Genomic DNA, 15190 nt, shown 5'->3' with positions numbered 1-15190 from the left:
ATTTTTCATTTAAAATTAGATTTTTGTACCTTTTCTTTCAAGGCAGCCATTTTCTCTGTTAGGTCATTGATAACCACTTTCTGTTCAGTGCATTCTACTTCGTAAGTACTGCATTTCTTCAAGGCATTTTCCAGCTACGGTTCAGAAAAACAGTATTTACTAACTTATGCAATAATGACCAAAAAAGCAAATTAGACACTGCAATACAACACTGATTTTTATTAGACACTCACCCAAACATGTTTCCTTCATAATTAATTATGACACACTTAACCTAAAATGTTCCAAAATATAAAGTATACGAACATATTATATACACTGCCTGTGGGGACTGACCCTTTTTCTAGTTAATTAAAGCTATATTTTTATACCATGATTTTTTAACTCAGGAGACACAGCAGAATATTTATAGTCATTTGTTCAGGTTACCTAACCAAATCTTGTACCTTCCTCAGAGTTAAGAGGGATTTATTTTTGCTGGCATTTTGCTCTAATAATAAGCAACTGGTTGTTTCAACCCAATATTGCAAGGACTTTGACTTAAAAGAACACAAATTAAAATTCTGAAAAATGTATGTGGGCAACCCATTTTATGAAAATTATATTAATTGTTGTTAACAGCCAGTTGCTTAAATTCCTGTACACAGTAAAAGCAAGTCCCTCTTAACTGGGATGTAGGTGCAGGGTCACAATTCAGGGTTTCATTGTACACTTGCTACAAAAGAGTAAGTCCAAGTCAGTTTAGCAATACATATTTCTGAACAAACATGCATGGACCCATATTGTCCATATGCTGGTATCCTCCTTACAGTGCTGATGCAGTGAGTGGTTACTGGCTGGATAGCTTCTGCTTTAAATTTCATATAAGCCATCAAATCACTAAATACCCTCAGGCAAGCTGCTATGGCTTGGCTTGGCTCAGATTTAGCACCAAGCCAGGTTTAGAACAAACCTAGAGCAAGAGAATGTGTGTACTCTCCTGCTCCCTCCCATGCAACATATACATCACCTTTGCTGACACTGTAACTCACCTTTTGTTCCATCTGCAAAAGCTTTTCACTTAGTTCCTTGTTTAGATTTTCTCTCTCTTGAAGTGAATTTCTCAAGCCTTCTACTTGTTCAACCTTTTCTGCTGCAATCAAAAGTTTCTGCTCCTTCTCCCCAAGCAAAGTTTCAAGTAAACCGTTCTTTTCATTTAACCTGCCCAATAAAACAAATTTCTGGACTTAGCAAATATTGGCCTGTATCCAACCATGTGTACATGAAACGGATGCAGTGTTTTCCTGAGTCTCTTCCATCCTAGCATCTCCTTCCAACTCCTGGAAATATCATGCCTGTGGTAAAGGTATCTGCAGAGAGCAACACCTGTTATGTGTCAGGTTGCTGCATTGAGGAAGGAGACAAAATCATTCTCTCTTCTCTCTCTTCCTTCACTGGAGCAATGCTTGTGGAAGACATGAAAGCATTTCACACCTTTCCTTATACTCCCTGCAGCATCATGACCTGCACAGATACTCCTCTGTTCAGGTCCTACAACATCAGGATTTATCTTTCCAGGAATCAGTAGAAGTTAACAAAACAGATAGGAACATGGGGGGGGGGGTGTTAAATCAGTATTCTGGGCACACATGGCTGGTTACTGGTCAAAGTGGTAAAACATTCCTGAGGAACAAAACAAAATTTAAAAGTATCTCTATGTTCCTGGAAACAAGATCAATTTTTCAAATAAAATAATTCACCTGTAATTCACTAATGAAATTAACATGCTAACTTCTAAAAATGTAAGTATTCCCTCCCTCTACCCAGTTATTTGCTATAAATTTAAACATCCTTGAATTTGTAGACATGCATAGCATGTCAACCTGGGTGATTTTTATAAACAAACAACAAATAAATAAATATGTGTATATGTTTTATACTTTACCCTTTAAGTTGTTCATTCAAATTGGAAATAAGAACTTGGTGTTTTTCTGCATCACGTGCTTGCTGATTACGCAGCTGCGTAAGTTGGGATTGTAAACGGTCATTTTCATTCTGCAAGGATATGGTATAAATGACATAAATTGAGATAAACAACTGGGTTACTTTTAATTATTTGAGTTAGAATCTATCATTGCAGTTCATTCATTATAACCCAGAAAAGCAACATCAAGAATTATTTTTTTCTAATACAAACAGTTCAGTTTTATTTTGAGAGTTATTGCTCATGGTGATCTGATCACGAGATTACCAGAACAGAGAAAACCGGTACCATCTTCATACAGAAGCACACCATGCATGCATACTGTGTGGGAGCAGCTTACTTCTAACCTAAGCAAAAGAAGCTTACATAACTACAGAAATTTGATCTCCAACAAAATTTTAATTTGAAAATCGCCAACACAGTTTGAATTCCTTGTTATTCCCTGCCCTCATCAAAAATCACCCAATGATCAGGAACTGGGTGTGAAATAAACAGTGAAGTCAATGCCAGAGGGAAGCAAGCAAGCTCCACTGACACAGTCAATTATGCAATCTAAACATGTTAGTCTACCCAGCTTCGTAACACTACTGTGCAAGGTTAAACAGCAAACCAACAGCAACCATAAGCAGAAGAAGCTCATACACATACAAAGTCACCATCAAGTGCTGGGTAGGTCAGACAACATAATAAGTCTCACTTCTAAGAAACATGAACTATCATTTGGGAATGGGCAGGACACACCTGTACAGCCCTCAATAGGTGCCCTTCTTCCTCTACACCAAATGCCACCTGTATTGAAAGTCTTTGTTACAACTCAGATATCACATTGAAATACTGCTATCTGCTGTGGCTTGAGAAAAATTCTGTAAATAGCCTACCACCACACATGCATTTTTAGTATGTTAGAGGAACTATTAGCCACACACTTAGCTCAAGAGACAAAATATTTAAACTATTACATTTTGTTTTTAAAAAGCTTCAAATCCTAACATTGCATGCTTTACTTGTTTGAAGTGAAGTGTCATGAAAATTTATGGGTGTGCTCTGACAAATTATATAAACTTTTTTTACATTCACACAACATGGAAAAGTAGAAGACATTCTAAGGATTCTAATTTGCTATAACTTGATTGTACTGATTACACTTTTAAAGAAGTATATACTATATGAACACTACATTCATATCTAACAGCTGACCACTTAAAGGCAATACTGAGTAGCTAGAGAGCTACTGTAGCAGAGTGGTTAAGTGGTTTGGCTGTGAATCAGCACTCTACTGGTTCGAATCCCACAACTACTTGAAGCCAGCTGGGTGACCTTGGGTCAGTCACAGCTCTCCAGAGTTCTCTCAGCTCCACCCACCTCACAGGGTGATTGTTGTGAGGATAACAACATACCTTGTAAACTGCTCTGAGTGGTTGTTAAGTTGTCCTGAAGAGTGGTATATAAATCAAATGTTGTTATTATTATTATTACTGCCATGAGCTCAGTAGGTGGCCTTGAGTAAGCCACTCCTCTCAGCCCCAGCTCCCTAGCTGTATTGTGGGGATAATAATAACACTAACTTGTTCAGCGCTCTGGGTGAGGCACTAATTTGTATAGAAGAGCAGTATATAAGCACAGTACTACTACTACTACTTGGTAGAAGAACTTCAATATCTTATGTCTCCTACTGTAATCTTAAGAAGGCTGAATAAATTTTCCTTTCATTTTTCATTGTTCATTTGCCTATCCCTATCGAACACCATTTTGACCTTTGTCATCTGTCCCAAACTCTTCTTTTGTATTGTTCAATTATATGAAAAAAATTTCTTTTGGATAGATTTCTTCATCTGATCAAGTAAATTATTAAATTTTAAGCATTTAAAAATGTTATGCAATATCATTTAGAAGATTATACTTTAGTAAACAACACTGACATTTAAGCACTTCATAGATCCAATAGCACAAAATACTGTTAAGATAAAGTGTTTTGCTGTTATAAAATTGAAAATGCTGCTAACAATAACAAACTATAACAAACAAAAACAATAAACTATAACACTAGCATTGTTCATCTTAAGTCTCTTCCCTGTGGTACCCCAAGTCCATACCTGTAGAGCTTCCATTCTGCCTTGGAGCTGTAATCTATCTTCCAAGCCCCGACAACGTTCTTCCAAGAATAGAATTTGTTCTTGCAACTGATTTCTTTCCAATTCCAACTCTTCAACTACTGTCCGTAAACCTATTTCATTCAAAGTACGTATTTTTATTTTGGCTGTCACCCTATTACAGACGTTTCTGCTGGTTAAACCTATGACTTACTGCAGTGGTTCTCAAGCTGTGAGTTGGGACCCACAAGCGGGTTACAATTCTCTTGCACGTGGATTGCAAGCCATGAGGGAAGAGGCAGAACAGAGTGAGCTGAGAGGAAGCTCGGGGAGTCTCAATAGCAAGTTTGAATTTGCCTCTACATTATGAGCAAAACACCCACGAACAACCTCAGCATTGCTATACGCTTATAAACACTAAACATGAAAAATAAAATATAAACGTTTTCAGTGTTAACTGATGTAAGATGTCTTTTTATGTTGGGAATGGGGGGGGGGTGGAAAAGCATAGTCATTTTTGCAAGTAGGGCCCAAAAATGCAGTGGGTTGGATCCCATCTAAAACTTCCACATACTCCTCCAGCCTCCCACCTCCCTCTGCAGCCTGAAATATTCAGTGAAAACCTGTCCTGGGAAGGTGGGGGACCTCTAGGACCAGCATATTGTGGGGTAGGGGTTTGGAGGGAAACTAAGCTAAAATTGCCCTCTTGCGCTTGCCAATCTTTTTGACCAGATCTCATCCAATACATTTAGAAGTGGGTCACACTTCAAAAAGTTTTAAAAGCTTTAACTTACTGAATGGATTAATCAAGTAAATCAATGTACATGCCATATCAATGATGTTTATATATATTGACCACAGGTGGCACAGCAGGGGCTACCTCCTTCTGTGTATGACAGAAGAGGAAATGCTCTTCTAAGAGACTGTGGTTTTGGAAGCACTTGAATTAAAAATTATATTAAAAACTGCTGTCTGATTAATCAGAGGCACTTTTGTAATGACCTGACAACCTTTCAGCCCTTAACAGAAGAAAAGACTACCTTTAGAGAGTCAGTATGGTGAAATGACTAGAAAATTCAGGCAAAAACCCATATCCCAACAAGAATTCCACTGGATAACCCTAAGCTAGCCACAGTCTCCCACTTTAATTTCCTCACAGAGTTGTTATAAGGATAAAAAGGCTGTAGAGAAAACTTTGTATGCTGCCTTGAGTTTTTTGGAAAAAGGGTAGAATAAAAATGTAACAACATATTTTTTATAATTTTTACAGTAACAAATCAAAACAGCTTTAAAATGAACAAATTGCCTGTAATTCATTAATTAAAAGTTGTTTTAATGTATTAAAATTAGGCTCCACTAACCGACTAAAACATGATTAACTGATTTTCGCCCTAATATATTTTGTATCTCACTTGCTCATTTTTTAAAAGGGGGAAGGGCTTCTCGGTACACAGAATTGCTTTTGTTTTCTGAAATTCAAAAAAACTGTCTTTATGTATAGTTTTAAAAAGAAATATTTCATTTTCTATTCTGCCCTTTATTGCAAAAGCCATGATGTTTTATACATTTGAAAATCTGGGATTTCAATAACATACAGTAATAGTAGAATGGCTAATATGAGTAATTCTGTGAAATATGCCCACTTTCAATCTCAAACACTTTAGCAGACCCAGGCAATATGGGCATATGAATGAATTCCTGGAAATATCTTTCAACTTTATTACGATCAGTTGCGATAGAGAAATGTAGCTTTTCATCAGTGACTGTTCTTGAGATAAAGTCTTGTCTGTATTACAAATACATGTATAATAACGAACACACAGAATACCAAACAGAACCAGAGAAGGATGGTTGGTTGGGGAACAAAATACTATAGACACTTACACAACAGGACTTGTAACATAAAATAATAATAATCTTACCATGAATGAAAATAATCTTTATTCAGATTTGGGAGACCAAAGTGTTAAACAACTGAATTCTAGTTTTGAACCAAAACTAGACAGTTCATCCAGCACGCACATGCTTCCAAATGAAATAAAAAGGCAAGCCAACAAAAATTCAACATAGATACAAACACAAACACAACATGGTTTGTTAGTTGAATTTGAAAAACAAAAGTAAGACAAAACAGATGCTGTGCATGCTTTAATAAACTGTCTAGTGGTTGTCACACCTGCACTAGGGGAAGTGTACTCTGGCCACCAACCTCCCATATTCTCTCCTTCAGTTGAATCAGTACTATCCAAGGTGATATTCAGTTCTTCATAGCACTGTTTTCCATCGAGGCCATAATCTTCCTATAGATGAGAGAAAAAAATCCCCTGAAATTAACATTCCATAAAACACATTGTAACCAAGGACAAAACATCATATTATTTTGAAACTCTTCTTAGATCGATGAACCAAACACTTCATACCACCAGGCCTAAATTGCACATATCTATATTCAACCTCCCCCCCCACACAAAGACACGACTTATACCTACGATTCTACATGAAGCCTTGCTGTTAACACTACCAATGAAAATGTGGGTTCTTAAGGCATCCAACATACCTGAGGTTTCCTGCTGGGCTGAGTACTCTTTCTTCTCTCTGGATGCATCCTGCCAATCCCTTGACCTGTAGCCAGTTCCTCCTCCAGCTCCTGCTGCCCTGAGACTATGGCTGGATCAGAGCAGCCAGGAAAGAACCAGTCATCCTCAATCAGTTTTGTGCCACAGGAAAGCAATCACAAATCAGACAAACATTTTGTACACATTCGCAAATGGGATCAGTGATACAGACAGAGGACTGTGGTAGGAATAAAAGTTATAGGAACACTCCATATCATCATTCACCTTGTGGTTTCTCTCATTACAGAGCATATAGGAAGAAGCCATATAAGATATAAATATCTTAGGCAAAATTGTTCAAATTAAAAAAATGATACTGACAAAGAGGATAGCCACTTACATAACCAAATTAAGCCTTAACTGAAAGCTCAGATAGAGCTGATAGTTATGGTAAATGCATTACTTCATTCATATTCTTCAGGTTAGCTTATATTTGTAAGGAAATGAAGCAAGTACCACTTATCTTTTTACTATTAAAGAGAGTTCTTATTGTAAGTACTATGAGGAGGTTACAAACGTGCATTGTACACTGCAACTGAATCAAGCCATGTCACTGATCAGATTTATCTGTCAATAACTCAGTAAGTCAAGAATTTCAGAACGTGCTAACTTAATTTCATATACTGTGAGACATGTTGTTTCTTTAAATTTAAGGACATTCCCATCTGTTTTGTGATACACAAAGCACAAATATGTAACATATTTCATGTAAAGCAGACAAAAGTCAGCATGAAGAAATGAAGGCAAAGTTGGCTCCATACTTCACATGTTGCTAAATCAGTAAATAACTCAACTGTAATTGTTTATCATCCATAAATAAAAACCTTTATTTAAAAAAAAATAACACCAAAGTAATGAGCATAATTTGTCCATTTCTAAACAATGGATTACAACTGAGTTTCAAGGGAAAGAGGCTGGGTTCAGTTAATTTATTTTTAGAAATTTAGTTATCTCTTACACATTGGATTAGATCCAAATGTGCTCTTGTACAAGTGGCAGGTACCTCTGCTTATGGAAAAAGTCTGTAATTTTTAATAAGGGTTCTCTGACCACTAGAAGTAGCTTTTTGGACACCAGAGAGGCTGCAAAAGAAAGGAAGAGGTGGAAAAGACCCATTCTGAGAGCAAAGTTTCAGATTCCATCTTCTGATTTTAAGCATACACCTCAAATTGTAAACTGAAATATGACACACAGCGCTTGAAAATGTGTATTTGGCCATGAGTCCTCCTGAGTGTACAGGAAGTGGCAAACCTAAATTTGTTGCAACACAATATGTGAAATGGGACCACGTTAATAGTTTCTTTGGGGACTATGAAGCATTCTTTTGTCTAGATTTGTCAACTGAAACTTAACTCGTTTCCTTAAGTACTGGAAGAACAACTGGTACTAAAAATTTTCCAATAGTCAACCACAAATTTTAAAGTAATCACTTTTAATTGGTATTTCTAGAATTTATTGGCTTTAATCAGTATCTCCCTATTCACACAGGAAAAGCCATTTTTGTTCCTTTCTAGGCCGTGTGAAAGCATCACATGCAGGTACTGAAACAATTGTGCATGTGTAGTCCTTGCTGTCACACTCCAATGTACTTTCAAGTACACAGATATGCCTTGCACCTGACATAAAGGGGGTATTAACATGTTTATATGCTGCTTGATGATTCAAAGAAAGATACATGCAACAGTAATATGAAACCAGCAACACCAGTATAACAGAAAGATTTTTTAAAAGAAGCCAGAACCAAATCAGTTAAAAGAGAATTCTACAAGTGCTTCATAGTACCTACAGAACTCTGTAATGGATTCATTTGATGTGATCCAGACACATATTTCTGAGGAAGGCTCCCACTACTATTTATGACAGGCAGAGTTTTCTACTTTCTACAGTGTTTTCTAGTGCTATTGCTCACTAAAGAAAAGGCTGACTTTCACCTGCAGGATTTCACTGATGGATCACAGCCATTTCCATGGAAGTGATTCAAGAAGTTCTAGCTACCACCATTTACCTTACCAACAAATACTTTATGAAGCACTATTCGCTTTTGATATTTAATACTAACAAAATTTTAATCTTAGATTCTTTGTAAATGTTCCAAAATGACTGTATGAATATAAGTTATTTGCTAATGTTCATATACTACAGCAGTAGTCCCCAATGTGGTCCCCACTGACACTTTTTCTGGTACCTGCTAAATGTTTTGAGAAATTAGGAGAGGCTAGGTGGGGCTCTTGCCCAGCAGGGTTTCTGATTGGTATGGTAACTAGGGATCTAACTGGGTGTGCAGATTTTTAAAAAGTTGTTTCAGCAACCACTGTCACCATAGTTCAAGGATCTTCACAGTGTTCCTGTGTGTGCATGCAAGAAAATATTTTTAAACAATAAGTTCATTTTAAAAAGGTATCCTGTTAAACAGAGTTTCTACCTGAAATGTTGAATATTTATGATTATTGCTATGCATAACAATGTTGAAGCTTTCACTTTTCAAAATCATGAGGAGAGGATATGGTGGTATCCTTTTGAATTAATCCTATGATCTGTGTATTTGTATATAATTCATTATGAGGTGAGTCTATTTTTCAGCAGAGACAGTTCAACATTTGGGCAATAATTGACAAAATATGCAAAATGGTAATATTATTTGCATCATGTAATTGAGAGATTAACACATTTTGGGGCTTACTGTTTTGCTCTTATCAACAGAAGCTGTAGATTTTGGGGGTAAAACCTACCTAAGCTAAGCGAGATAAGTGTACATACTATAAATATCCCTCTTTCAAACCATCAGCTCTCTGAAAGCAATGATTGTCTACCTCTAGATCTCACTCAGGCCTTAATTGTGCATAATTTTCACAAGACTGCAGCCTGGGCTTTGGCACTAGGTCCAACGGGGCCACTCAGACATCATTTACACCAGTATGAAGACCTGTTAGTGAATTCTATTACAGGGCTAAGTTCTAAAATGAGAGTTTGACTTGTTCTTGAAAAAATTTGACAAAAATATAACCACTGCATTTACGGTCTGAAAGTTCTTTTGAACTATTTAGCCAAACATTTATTCAAGTTTCTGCAAAAATTTGCTTTTCTAGAGAAAAGTATAATTTCTGGAGAAGTATAATTATTTTCTGCAAACCATATAGTTGCTTGATAAATATGGAGTCAGCTATTAGTACAAAAGACAATGAAAAAAGATTATGTTAATACAAATAAAGAACAGGCATTGCAAAAGGGAAGAAAACAGACATTAAACAACAGCATTTGTTATGTATGCGTCTAACATAAAACTCCACAAAGCACCACAAGCAGCTGTTATAACATACTATTGGAGATTTCCCACAGAAATTGATTTATAGAGGAAAATCAGCAGTAGTACTTTATAGGCTGTTGTGGTTGCAGAATCCTGCATGCACAAAACTGATGGGAAACTATGTTCTCAGTGGCTGACCAAATCGCAGTGTAGGTTAGGAGTGGAGGGGGAAGGGACATCAAGTGCTCGTCAGGTTTAACCATGAAGGGGAAAAACAAACAGAAAGGTCATGCTTAACCCAAGGGAAAAATGCAAATTAAATATTGAGTGGATACATAGGAAATTCAACATTTGACTGTACTAATGCATAAGGGCTTAAAGGTAACATGGACAATTTCAGTCTTTGAATTCTCTTAGCTTTGCCTTTCATCTGCATTCAGGCAATGGACCAATAAGTAGCATATACATATACTCTTGCCATGATGATAGTGGCCCACTTATTAAGAAAAGAAATTGTATCAGTTTGAGGCTCCCAGATCCTTTTAAGGGGCAAGAAAGAACTACAAAGGAAAAATAAAGGGGTTGAGAAATATGGCTATAATCGGTTCTCATAAATTATTTGCCGTGTCCCTAAGGATGACAACAATAACCCTTGCTTAGATTTCCACTGCTCTCAATGTTAAACATTAATCCATATTATAAAATATAGATTTGAATTAGTTTATTTTTTTTAAATCTCTCTATTAATAGAAGCATTTGAAAAGAAACTTCAGAATATATTTGACTATTGCTGGGCAACTTTCCTGTTCCACTGCCAACACTTGATAATGTCGCCATTATTCAAACCACTCACTCAGTTTCCTTTTGTAAGACCAGACCAGTATTTCAATGGTCACATTTCAAACTAACATTCTCTCCCTTTTGGCACACTATCATCATAATGCCTTTAACTGATTGTCACCTGTGGAATTTCACACATTTCCCTATGTATTCTTAATGCCAAAACATTAAATCCTAGAGGCAGTTGCAGTATCATGGCAGTGATTCCTCAGCAGTACATGCATAGTGCAGCTGTGCTAGACAAGGGACACAAGTCCCTCGTGAGCTTAAGCAGAGAGTGCCTTGCACTAGATCTTCAGGAAAGCTGAAGTTGCTCTGAATCTCTTATACCCAACTTTAGTAAAAACTGATGTCACTTCTGTTTGATGGCAGTGCAAGCAGAACTAACAGCTTTGTTGCAAGTGCTATGCTTCAGATGTCGTTTTAACCTGCTGGGGTAAAAAATACTAGAGCAAAAACTAAACCCTTAGGACTAAGAGAATAGGCAATCCCTACAGCCAGATGCTGCTCAATGCCCTGCTGTACAAATATGACTTGAATGATAAACAAGAGGTGTATATTGTCTATGAACCTTTGGAGCAGCAGATACAACTTGCATATTTCCAGTATTTGCCAAGCTAACAAAGACATGGTGACACTGCAAATATATTAACTCACCTTCTCTTTCCTCTTCAATTTGTGCCATTCTTAGAGCCATAGCAGATTTCTCTTCTCTGATTTGATTGTGCATGTCCTCAGACTCAGGAACAATCTCTTGCCATTCCAAAAGCTGACTCTGTAGTTCATCCACACTGCCTGATTCACTAGCCTGCAGCATATGAAATTGAAACATGGAATTAATACAAGCCAAATAACCTGACACAGGCTTTCTTGTACATACCCAGTTAGTGAAAACCAGGGCTTTTTTTTCAGCAGGAACGCGGTGGAACAGAGTTCCGGCACCTCTTAAAAATGGTCACATGGCCGGTGGCCCCGTTCCCTGATCTCCAGACAGAGAGGAGTTTAGATTGCCCTCCACGCTGGTGTGGAGGGCAATCTAAACTCCCCTCTGTCTGGAGATCAGGGGGCAGGGCCACCAGCCATGTGACCATGTTCGCAGAGGGCAATTTAAACTTTAAAAAACTCCCCCCTTGTTCCAGCTAACCCAAAATGACGTCATTGTGCGGTCTTGAGTTCCACCACTGAGTTCCACCACCTCTTTTCCCAGAAAAAAAGCCCTGGTGAAAACAACATACTAAATACTAAGTTTTAGAGCTGGCAAAGTGTTATTGTACATTTACATGGTGACTGTACATTTTGATGATCACAGATAGGTGAAAAATAATAGAATTAAATTGTTTCAATTCTACTACTGATCTTGCAGTGAACAGCTACTGCTCAAATGATTCCAGAGAATCATTATGGTTTGTTTTAAAGCCTCCACTTGAAATCCAGTTGCTTCAACCATTTGTGATTAATACGATAGCTGCCTAGTTGATTTAAAAGTGGAAGCAGTAGGAAATGGGTAAGGGAATGCACACATTTTTAAAATCCTGGAAGGTGAGATCCAGAGAACTCTGAATTGGTTAAAATGGGCTTTCTTTTGACACAGAAGGTAAACAGCCCTGAACTCAACAAACATACAGAAAGTCAGAATAAATGTAGTAGCATGTAAAGATAATACAGATAACATAACTATTAATAATTCACAAGATTTTCAGCACAGCAAATTTTAAATACTTCTCAGTGCTGTACACCTTTAAACATAATTTCTACTACAGAAAATTGTGTTATCAAAAAGCGACAGACCTGTGAAGCTGCTCTCTTTGTAACTTGTTCAAGGTCAGCTTGCAATTTTCGCTGCTGTTCTTCATAAACTTCCAGCTTAGTCAGCAATTCTTCTGTAAAAGCAATTAACTGTATTAACTGCTATCATCAGTAGTATGATAGAATAGAAGTAGAATAGTCATATAGAAAAATTTAAGTTCAAATCGCAATTGCAAATACATTCAATGTCCATCAGACTAGCCACTCAGGCACTAGGAAATTAACTATTACATTTCTAAAAATTATCCATATAGCTCTATCTGCATCCCAATACTGTCAGTATGATTCTCACATTATTGGTTGTTTCCTCTGATGCCATGGGTCCCTTGAAACCTCCCATTCTGCAGTCACTCCACTGGCTTCTGGGCTCAATTCTGGGCTCAATTCAAGGTGATGACTATCACATTCAAAGCCCTTTATGGCCTTGGCCCCTCATATATGTGCGACTGTTCTACCACAGAAGCTTCACTCATCTGGTCAGGGTTTTCTGCAGGCTTTTCCACACTGCAGTTGTGCAAAATCAATAGCTGCCTGCACATGTACTTTCTCTATGGTAGCCCCCACCTTATGGAATGGCCTGCTGGAGGCGGTCAGGAAAGCCTCCACTCTCCTGGCTTTCCACAAACTATGCAAAACTGAATTATTCAGGAGGGCTTTCTACCCAGATTACAGGACTGTGTATTAAGAAATAGCTCAGAGAGATGCCTTGGTAGGGATGGGGTCTAAATGCTACGCTGTTGGGTATTGTCTGCTGATATAGATATGCACCTACCAGGGAGTTTCCATGCTGCTAAACATGCCATAAAAATTAGTTATACTTTATTTCAGATAGATTTCATCTCAGTGCTTGGCTTTTAAGCTTGCTTAAAAATTTTCTGCTACTACTCATATTGTATCTTTTCCTTGAATGTCCTAACTGTTGTTCGTTATTGTACTTTGCTCTGTGAATGTCCTAGCTGTCAATTACATTGTATTTTCACCTGCACTGTTGTAGTCCGCCTTGAATCTCAGTGAGAAAGGCAGACTAAGAAGAAGAAGCAGAAGTAATCAGCACCCTGCAAGCACTGCAAGCTGCTTCCTAAACATGAGGGAGACTAAATATCAGCTCTCACATGTGGACATCCTGCCTGCGATTCTCTGGACAGTAATCCATAAGTATCTTTACAGACTGGACTGGCACTCTTAAGCATATTTATTTGCTTTCAAATTGCAGTAAAATAAACTGCAACTAAAAATACTGAAGCATGGTGTGCAATTAAACTGACTTTGGAAGCCTACAGATGTTTACTTTGTGCAGCAGATGCCAGGCACAGTTCTAGGCTTCCAAACTTCCTTTCCGTACTACATCACACTTAATACTACTAGACTCATATTCTGTGAAATTTTACTTTGAAGGAAAACACATAAAAGCAACTATCACCTAGAATGCAAACTGAACCTGACACGTCGGGATCTAGCACACAAGCCTCATGCTAATGCTTTTTCTAACATAAAGTCTGTTGAAAGGATTCCCAGTGGATGTTGCATTGGGCTTTCTAGCATCTAGAGACAGCATAGTGGAATGGCTAGTTGTGTTGGACTTAGACTGGGTGGCTACAGGCTACTCACTACCTCTAAATACAGGGAACAGAATCAATCTGGACTTAAACTAAGTGGAATGCACTGTGAAACCATATAAGACATCTCCGTCACCCCTTATCATCAGGCTCTACCCCTTTATTTCCAGAGTTTGGAATGCTGGAGATTTATCTACACTAAGAGCTCAAACAGATGAGACAAAGATCACTAATCCTGAAATAGCCATCAAATTTAGGGCTGTCACCCTCTGCCTCTCATAGTAGCAGGCAGTGTGTCCTTTTAAAATGAAGAGTAGCAAGCTGCACATGTCCCATTAGAGCTCTTGGACTCTCATGAGAACTGGAGCTTTGTCAGACCTGGAAAACAGAGAGTTGTTGGCAATCATTCTGGGCATCTGTCCCCTTTGGCTTGTCTAGGAGTTACCATGCATCTTTTCTGGACCTTAACTTAGTTACTACCAATCCTACCTACTGTCTACAGCATCCTATTAAATGTAATAGTAGTAAACAAATTAAGGCCCAGTAAAAAAACTACTGAGTTTAACCCCACTGAACATTTTGGCTGACTTGCGCCAATTTCTCTTCCTGTGGCAGACCTCCAATACTGTTCCTAGGGGGTCCCCTGACCTCCAGAAGCAACATTTCAAGGGGTATTTCAGGCTGCAGCAGGAGGGAGGAGTTGAGGAGGTTGCGCTACGCTGGCAGAAATTTTCTGTGGGATCCAAGCCTTCAAACTGAAACCCAAAACATGATTTCCCTTTTGCCATCTGTTCAAAATCTGACAAGAAACGAAAATCTTGTTACTATTCACCATTTTGAGTTTTAAGTTCAGAAAATGCTTGTAGTGTAGATTGTAGGTCTTCCTTTTCCTTTTCTAATTGTGAAATTTGGTTGTATAAAGCAGTCACATCATTACTCTTTGAAGTAACCTACAACAAAAAAGAAAACTTTAAAAATCCATTGCAGAGTGTGTGTCAAACCAAGAAACAGAATCCTATATTCATCTTACAACATGTTTGACACTGATAAAACATTATGGAGTAGCAAGGTTTCTC

The 15190-nt window shown here is 37.7% G+C and overlaps 1 protein-coding gene across 1 annotated transcript in view; it reads right to left on the bottom strand.

Moving 5' to 3' along the window:
- The window catches only part of LOC129323430 (golgin subfamily B member 1-like), a 58646-nt gene that overhangs the window by 27477 nt on the left and 15979 nt on the right, over positions 1 to 15190 (bottom strand). The window contains exons 11-19 of the mRNA XM_054969960.1: positions 14947 to 15064; positions 12541 to 12632; positions 11410 to 11560; positions 6611 to 6777; positions 6230 to 6353; positions 4057 to 4187; positions 1925 to 2034; positions 1032 to 1200; positions 30 to 134 (exon numbers count right to left, since the gene is read on the bottom strand). Of these exons, the coding sequence (XP_054825935.1) occupies positions 30 to 134; positions 1032 to 1200; positions 1925 to 2034; positions 4057 to 4187; positions 6230 to 6353; positions 6611 to 6777; positions 11410 to 11560; positions 12541 to 12632; positions 14947 to 15064 (1167 nt within the window). The remainder of the gene's footprint in view (positions 1 to 29; positions 135 to 1031; positions 1201 to 1924; positions 2035 to 4056; positions 4188 to 6229; positions 6354 to 6610; positions 6778 to 11409; positions 11561 to 12540; positions 12633 to 14946; positions 15065 to 15190) is intronic.

The sequence above is a fragment of the Eublepharis macularius genome, chromosome 2 (genome assembly GCF_028583425.1).
Source record: "Eublepharis macularius isolate TG4126 chromosome 2, MPM_Emac_v1.0, whole genome shotgun sequence".
NCBI lineage: Eukaryota > Metazoa > Chordata > Lepidosauria > Squamata > Eublepharidae > Eublepharis > Eublepharis macularius.
The sequence above is the reverse complement of the archived record's forward strand: the minus strand, read 5'-3'. Positions and strand labels throughout refer to the sequence as shown.